This window comes from Hoplias malabaricus, chromosome 11 (assembly GCF_029633855.1).
Source record: "Hoplias malabaricus isolate fHopMal1 chromosome 11, fHopMal1.hap1, whole genome shotgun sequence".
NCBI classification, from domain to species: Eukaryota; Metazoa; Chordata; class Actinopteri; order Characiformes; family Erythrinidae; genus Hoplias; species Hoplias malabaricus.
In genome coordinates this window covers 34,363,100-34,372,084 of record NC_089810.1, presented here as the reverse complement: position 1 = coordinate 34,372,084, position 8,985 = coordinate 34,363,100, and the positions used below count along the sequence as shown (strand labels likewise).

The window sequence follows — 8,985 nt, the reverse complement described above, 5'->3', positions numbered from 1 at the left end:
GTTTTATACACACACACGCACGCACACACACACTCATACAAAAACACAATCTCTCTCTCACTGCTGTTTACTGTGTTTGAGAGAGAGATAAGAGCTCTTTGAGCAGCAAGATGAGCTTGAACACTGTCAAACACGGGAGAAATTTCTCAGGTTTCATTACACAGAACACACATCTGAGTGTACACACAACACGGGAGAATATTCACCTGTTCACATCACTTCATTATAATTACCAGGTAACCCACCCGCGCACAAACACACTGTATACCCATGCACTAACTGAAACAGGAAAGTACAAAGGTAGATACACTAAGGCAATACATACATAGGTACACACCAAATGTAATTCACACAGACACACACACAAACACACACAAAAAAGGTACAGACGCACAAACACTTTGGAAGAACAAACAAAACATAATATAACACCCTTTGTGGTCTCATCTAACATCATGCGGGAGGGAAACCCCACCAAAATTACAACATTATGGAATAAATTATTTATGCTGATTAAATTTTAGATAATTTATCAATATCCATTTCCATCCATTATCTGTAACCGCTTATCCAATTTAGGGTCGCGGGGGGTCCAGAGCCTACCTGGAATCATCGGGCGCAAGGCGGGAATACACCCTGGAGGGGACTAATTTATCAATATGTTACATATAATAATGCAACTACATGTCTTCAAATGGTAACTTACAGAAAAAGGAAGTGAATATTATTGCAAAGACTTTATTCCAAATCATTTTGGAAGATTTCAGTCTGTGACTCTTTTACACCAGTGGCTCCCAAAGTTGGGGGCATGGAGCCATTATAAGGGGCACAGCATGGCAAATGAATGAGGAATATTTGAGCACTGGTAGCACTGTGTATCAGAGTGGAGGGCTCCAAAATATCCTTGTCTTCTATAGGGGTGCACTGCAGAAAAAGTTTGGAAAGCACTGCTATATACAATGTAAAAAGCAGATGGATTTATTTTATTATACAAAGCAGGAAAAATGTTTTGTTTTTTCTATCAGTCTTTGACTGTTCCATCTCTGAGAAAATCAAGAGACCAACATTTACATGATCATCAACATCATGAACATCAGGGACCACGGGTTCCTACGTTTTATTGTAAGTCTTCAAAGGAGCAACCAGTCATTTTTCTTCTTCGTGTCATGAAATCATAGTGACACCAAAAAAAATTACGTATTGCTCTTTTAAAGTGGAACTATTCACATCTACAACTGCTGTTTTCAGGCAAATGTGCTGAAATGACTGTCTGTGGTAACTAATTCAGTGAGACAGAAGGTACAGAAAAAGATCTAGAGAACCCTTTTAACACCAAGACACCATTACTTTTGGACAATAAAAACTGTATCTCCTCCTTTACAGTAAGAAGGCTTTACAAAACCTTATTATAATTCTTAATTTAATTCCAAGCATTTTAGAGCATTTAATTCTGAAATTTCAATGCAGTGTAAAGGGGAGATGGTTTTAAGATACAAGGTTTTGTTCCAACAGCAATGTGTTTTATGATTACAGGAAATTGGAGGATGTTCCACTGTAAGATTTCTGCTGGAATGTCCTCCAGGGTTGATTTTCTGGAGGTTTTAAGCGAACTGTTGCACTGTTTATGGTCATGTTTGACCACAGCAGTGTTATATAGGGCTCTCTTTAAAAACACAATAAAACTCTGCTGTATTATTACAACCAAGAAAAAGCAGATGATTTTCCAGGATTTCTGTAAACTTTCCTCCAGCGCTGGGCTTATTTTTTGAGATTTAAAAAAAATATATTTTGAGTGATGTAATGTTACTGTTTGAGTTTTGTGGGTCTCCTTTTTTAAAACAAAAAAGTTCCCATGTCTCTGTCTCTGATGTTTTCATGCGGTTTTCTTTCCCCCTTGGCGAGTAATGGCCTCAAGTTTCTGTCGATATGCCTCTGCTTCCTGCTCCTTCTTTAAAAACTGTTGCCGATATTTCTGAGCTTCTCTGTTTGCCTCCTCCAGCTGCTTCAGTAGTGCCACCTTCTCCTACAGCAGGGATTGACAGACACAGACATACACATCTGAATATCACTATTTACAAGTTATTATTTATTACTTATAAAATGTTTTCTATAAAGATTTCTATGTTTCTGTACATATTGTTTTGTAGACACAGAATAAACCAGTTTATACTCCACTGAGCAGGTCCCTAACAATGTGGGCTGCCATGTTAAAAATAGGTTCTGTACAGAAATTCTGATACACCCATAAAAAACAAATGGTCTCAGTCTGATATGCTAGGCTTTTTCTCTCTATGCTTACAACAGGGAAACGGCATTTGGGGGTCTGTCTAAAGAACACCAAATGCTGTTAGAAAAAAAAACTGAGAATAAAGCTCTTTTCATGCTCCATAGGTGGGTAATATTAACTTATTCCTATTGTTTCAGATTATTTAGGTTAGAACTGACTCTAAATTTGGGAGAGCTGCATGAAAGTAAACAGATTGAAAATGCTACAAAACTAAACAACTCAAGCTACAAATTACTTTCTGCAGTAATTCAAACAGTGAATAAAAACTTAAAGACAAATGAAACTTCAGCCATATACAAACTAATCCGCTCAAACATACAATTCCACCTTAAAAGACACAGAGCTTCTGAACATAAACAAACAAGAGAACAGCACTTCCCCAGAATGGTCTATGTTCCCTTTCTGAATGTGGTATGGAATGTTTTTGTAGAGTGTGATACAGTTTCAGAAACCACTTGCTGTGTCTGATAAACACTGAACAATTCTCTTAAAAATCTTAAAGTGAAACAGCTAAACAACACATGCCTAAAATCTCTTGGCTGATCAACTTCATTCAGGTTAAGAGGGAGGGAGAAACTGTCTTTTTAAACACAGTATGTTCACCAAATTTGATTTGTACTTAGAGATGTGTTCATTGGTACAGGTTTTTATAAGTGTTTACGCTTACCTTTATCTGGTGTGTGTGCATGATCTGGCTCTCCTCATCCTCATCCTCCAGCTCCACTTTCGCTCGCTTAACCAGTGGCTCCTCACTTACCACAGTCTCCTCCGCTATATCAGTTGCGGGAACCGTCAGAACTGAGGAGTAACACTGTTATTAATAATGCTCATAACACAGCTATTAACAATGCTATCAAAAATAAAATCTTGTACAGCTAATTGCTGTTACATTGCTATTTGCACTAATATTTACACAACTATCACACTGCTACTACATAATGAACATTACAGGGCAATTATATTAGTATTATATAGTGTTTTAAGGTCTGTCAAAGTGACTCTGTAGATCTTATAAACATTATACCCACAAATGTAAATGTAAATGTTTTTTCAGAATCTATGTTGCTGTAAGTGTTGCAGTCCTAAAGGTTTTGCCAGTATATGCTAATTAAAGGAACACTATGTAGTATTTTTACCATAAAATTAAAGCTTAAAAATTGTGATTTTGATGCTTCACTGACCTGCCATAGGGAGAGTAGAGCCACTGTTGTTGCTACTCGGGCTCAGCACTGCAGAAACTTCGCTATGTAAACTTTGGAGTAGAGTAAGAAACTACACCCTCCCCGGAGAATAAATCCCTAATCTTACCTAGTGTACCTTTAAACAGCAAAGGCAGATAATTAGGTGAGAAGAGGCTGGGCTTACCCTGCTGTCCATCAGGCATGGTAACGATGATTGGCTGGCCAATTGTCCCACCTCCTTGTAGGTTGCCAAGCTGAATGCCATCAGTTACTATGGTGATCACCTGTTGACCTCCGGAGCTGACCACCTGTTGAATTGCTCCATCCACTGAATCTGCTGATACCACCTCCTCTGCAGCCATCACTGAAATAACAAATAAACACCAGTAAATAAACACAGGAAAATGTGGTAGTATCTCACACATCTCACATTTCATGTGTGTGTGTGTGTGTGTTAGGAGTGTTGTCTGTTCAGACTCTGAAACCATTACTTGTTTACTTGGGACTGGGATAATGTCAGTTCTAATAATTGTTGTAATTTAAACAGAAGAGGATTAAACATGGTGTGAATCTAAAACATAGTCATGGTTCACAAAAATCTAAATGATCTCTTCTGTGAGAAGATACATGTTACCTGTTTGTTTGGTGTTGTTGCCGGGGGAGATGAGTCCGGTGAAGTTGACCACGCCTCCAGGGCCAATAAAGAACTGTGGTGATGCTGTGTGGATGGTAAGAAGATCTGGACTTTCTGGGTTTGTGTTTATTTGATTCTGCATTGCCACCTTCAGAAAACAAAACAAAAACACTGTCAATGCAGAAAAGCCCTTCTCAGCCAATTAATAAAAAAAACCCTCCCAGTGATTATTATCATACACAGGATAAGATATAAAATATGTTATGCCAATCCATTAGAGCCGACCACACTCTCTTCCTAAATACAGTCACAAAATTTCTGTTGTTGAATCCTACCCCTCAACACTAAGACTGCTGTGGCCGTTTATGGTTCAATCAGCAACCAGCTATCCTTAACAACTACGGTTACTCATTGAGCCCAGCACGAGTACTCAAACCACCCACTGCATCACTAGATCCTCACAGGGGTCATCAGGCAGACACCTCATCTGTGTTTCTCTGAATTAAGCCTCCAGAAGGCTCAACAGTGAAGTCTGGCATCCAAGACCCCCGCCTCCCACCACAAGCCAGCTGTAAATCCCTATCTTACCCTTTACCATCAACAACCATAAATCCACACTGGCCTCCTTGGTGACTAAGGCTGTATCTAGCCCCACTGGCATCGTTAATGCATGCTCAGTGCCACCAGTTCCATGTGAACATTACATACTACATCACCAACAACTACAATAACACCTCTACAGTGCATTTCCCCAAGTAATCTGTGCTTTCCTTATCCACAACCACTGACTAGATCTTTCAGCTGTTTCTCCCCTAACACCTATCTCCACCAGTCTTGCATGCGCCTGCCACCCGCGTTCCCTCACCTCAGCCAAGTCTGCATACTTCAGCTTCTTCCTTTCAAATGCTTCATCTACTGCATCCTCCAATGGATCTGTTAACTCTATGAAATAAACTATGAGTTTACTTTCAGAGTAAAGCACTATGTCTTGCCGCAGTGTAGTTAACACAATGCACTCTGGGACCTGCATTTTTTTTTTTACTTACGTCCACCAGCAATTTCTGGTCTCGTGCTTTACCCCAACTACCAATATTTGTAGCCTGCGTACATTCTTAAAAACACCCCAATATGATGAGGCTCTGATTAAGTTATAATAATGTTATAAAGACATGAATGATGGGCCTATAATGAGATTATGATATTGTTTTGATAATTGTATGATGAGGCAATAATAAATCTTCTATGAAAGTATGATAGAAATGTTATGTTCATGTTATATGTGATGTGGTTGGCAATAACTGTGGACCTGCAGTATTTCTGCCAGTTCCTCATTGTTGTTGTCCAGGGCGATGTCCAGGGCAGTTTTGGAGAACTTGCTCTGAGAATGTACATCAGCTCCGAAACGCAGCAACAACTCCACCACGTCACGGTGTCCATGTTCAGCTGCCCAGTGCAGAGCTGTCATCTTTAACATATCCTTCGCATTTACATCAGCACCGTGCTATACCCAACACAAACAAACAAACACACAAATGCACAATGCATTCTTTGTTAGACTACGTGAGGATGAAAGCTCAGGAACTGGTTTATTCCGTGATTACTAAATTACTAAATTACATCTTGAATACAAAACAAATCCACTGAGTATAAACATCAAAGAACGTCTCACATCATATGATGCACTTTCCCTTCTTAAGGAGCAGATCAAACACAAACCATACAAACCCATATAAAGACAAAGCAACGCATGTCAGAGGGATTGTAAATATACAGTGCATTTGATTATTGATTTCTTATTAGAAATCCTAACAAAATATATTAATCTGTGTGAATATACATTTTCAGATTATATTCTTTCATTATATTGTATGATTCTTAAGAAAATATTCCATGAATTATGAACTTTCACAATTTTATCAAATTATATTAAGTGCTATAGAATAGAAAAAAAATTATGAATAATTTCCTAAATGTTTATAATGGAATACTTTGGAACCTCCAGCTTACACTGTGGCCTTTATTTACACATCTTTTATTTGAATATTATTTTATTTATCTATGCAATGGTCAATAAGAACCACCCACCTGCAACAGCACCTCAACAATGGGGGCGTGGCCTTCTGATGCCGCCATATGCAGAGGAGTCCTGTCCACTTTTGTTCGAGCGTCACGGCTAACTCCAGCGCGGAGGAGAACCTCTGTAGTAGAATAGTGTCCGAACTGAGCGGAGAGGTGTAGAGGAGACGTCCCCAGCTAAAAACACAAAAACTGTTAACATGAAAAACAGGAACTCTCTTATCTGTAGGCGTCTTACCTGCCCAGACTTTAGACCCAAAATTCTGTATATGGTCACAATGTTCCCCCAGGTTTTGATTCAGCTTTACACACTTTTTTTCTCTCAAGCAGCTTAATGAGCAGAGCTCAGAGAAGACTTTCTAGATCTTATAATGAAATAAATAACTGTTTATATTTTAATAATTTGACCCACCCAGTCAGTGGTGAAAGGTGCACCGTTGGCCATCAGGATTCGAACCTCATCATCCTGCCCTGAGCGGGCTGCCTCCAGCAGCTTCTTTCCAAGGTCCACCAGAGACATCTACAACCGAAACACATTGTCCTGTTACAAACAACACATGTCCAAAATATTCTGGACAATCCAGCTCAGCTACCATAGGGTCCACACACTCCTGACATGGGGGTTTGAATACATTACTGTTGATTTTCTGAGGGAAAGACATCCTAGAAATAGCAGAGAACATACTAATGACGTTTGAACTGCATTATCATATTTGATGACTGCATGGGAAATGCATAAACATGCTCTGTTGCTTATGCATTTACTGATCTCTATATTATCTTTTCCTTTTTTTACCCCCAGTATGTTAAATGTTTTTCTGCTGATACTATTTTTTTTTCATGTATAGATCTGCTCAGGCTGATTTATGTAGTGATTGGAATAAGAATGGCGGAAAATGAGTTTCATAAATTTATGTCAATCTTATGAGTAATACTTTTAGAAAAGAAGCCGTATTTAATACTTTATTTTTACTTTATTCAATATATTCTAAAACATTAGCTCTATAAATGCTAACTAAAATATCATTTAAAACTAAATAAAAAAAAAAAGACTTCACAGAGGATTTGTTCTCATTAAAGTTGAATTTATTTGACTTTAACCACTTTACATGAGAATTAACCATAGGGAATAGAACATTACAATATTTAAGTAAATAAAAAAGGAAACTAGGGAAACACAGATGTCCATTATGTTTAGGACGTTGTGGCTGGGGAGCTTCAATTAGACCCAAGATGTAAGACCATGGCAGAACTTGTGTGGAGGATAGGAGAGTGTTAAATTATATCCAAAATCAAGCTTTTTGATATATTTGCAGGTACATGTAGACCAATAGAAGCAGCAAAAGTGTGTGATCAAAACAGTTTAAAGCTGTATAAATGCATACACAAAATGTACGTTGAGAGTAGTATATTGAATTCAGGGACTAGCAAATATACGTGTCTAGAACATTAACCCCTGGGACTAATATACTAACATCACGGCTTAGTACGTTAACCCAAGGTACTAGTACATTTAAGTCGGTGTCTAGTACATTAAGTCTAAGATCTAGTACTAGACACTTGTGTGAATGTACATTAACCCCAAGGACTAGTACATTAATCCCGGGGTCTAGAACAGAACCAGTCTCTACAAAGTTGTGCTTCACGTTTGTTTTATTCCTGTGATTTCTGTTGTAAATGAACTCACACCAGCCGTGACAGAATCGCTTTAAGCACATTAAAATTCTTAACCATTGACAAACATCGGTCCTTAGAGAGCTGCAGAATTTAAGAATAAACTGAAAGAGTTTCAGAAATCTGGAGTTTTGTCACAATGTGGACAGAAAGCGGACTGTAAATAAACCGATGTGGTTTGAAGTTCGAGCCGCGGCCTTCGGCTCAGTCCGGACAGAGCAGGCCACAGCGCCATGGGGAACAGAGAAACAACGGATCCCGGGACTAGAACAGCGGGAACAGAGTAAATTGTTGAAAGAAATTAACAATTAAAATAAAAATAAATAATACAGAGTCGGGAGGACCCGGGACTGCGGAGCGAACAGGAAATCACTCAGCGCTGTTCCGGGGGAAGTGGAAACATTCTCCACCACCGAACAGACATTGAACTTCCACATCCGGCGGAACCACAACATCAGAGAAAATCAGTCTACGACATTTTAAACCTGTAGTATGGACACAGCGCGCACTTACCGTCAGAGTGTACGTCTTTAGAAAGCGTCCAGGGCTTTAAACTGAGACAAAAACTGCTCCCTCCATACCTTCTCTCCCAATGTTTATTAGAAGACTGAGAAACGCGCGCGGAGGGATACTTCTCCCCACGCAGCTCCGTTTTTTAAATTTTAGATAGTATCTCCAGGTCTAGACTCTTACGTTCTTATTGGAACGGCTAACATATGATACTTAAAAGTGTTACCCTCTTACAAACCAACACAAATTTAGCAAAGGGCACAAAAGAAAAGATCAATCATAGGGAAATATTGCGCGGAGGGATACGTTGTGCTCTGCGATTCGGCGCTGTGATCCTAATCTAGCATTTCACATTTTTAATCTTTACATATTTATATTAGTTTATTATTGTTTTAAAAGCGTAATTTATAACTCATTCAATTTTATATTTAAGCATCATCCGTGCTTTTCCACATAAAATTATTTTCATAGGGTATTAAGTGTCAAGAACAAAAATAATAATTTTTCAAGTATTATTATAATGAGGTATTCATGTTCATGTTAAAAGTCCAAGTTATTATTAAAAAAACGAAACTCGAATAAGACAACGTTTTCGATAAAGCTTCCTCATTTTGAATCAACTC

The 8,985-nt window shown here is 38.5% G+C and overlaps 1 protein-coding gene across 1 annotated transcript; it reads right to left on the bottom strand.

Annotated features, from left to right (window-relative positions):
- Positions 1-797: 797 nt before the first annotated feature.
- On the bottom strand, positions 798-8,597 carry gabpb1 (GA binding protein transcription factor subunit beta 1). The gene is made up of 8 exons (XM_066684880.1): positions 8,366-8,597; positions 6,591-6,698; positions 6,188-6,355; positions 5,409-5,603; positions 4,103-4,250; positions 3,653-3,832; positions 2,955-3,085; positions 798-2,023 (listed from the first exon to the last, which is right to left on the bottom strand). Exons 2-8 carry the CDS (start codon positions 6,696-6,698, stop codon positions 1,874-1,876), a joined length of 1,080 nt encoding a protein of 359 aa, XP_066540977.1. The 5' UTR covers positions 8,366-8,597; the 3' UTR covers positions 798-1,873.
- Positions 8,598-8,985: the final 388 nt, after the last annotated feature.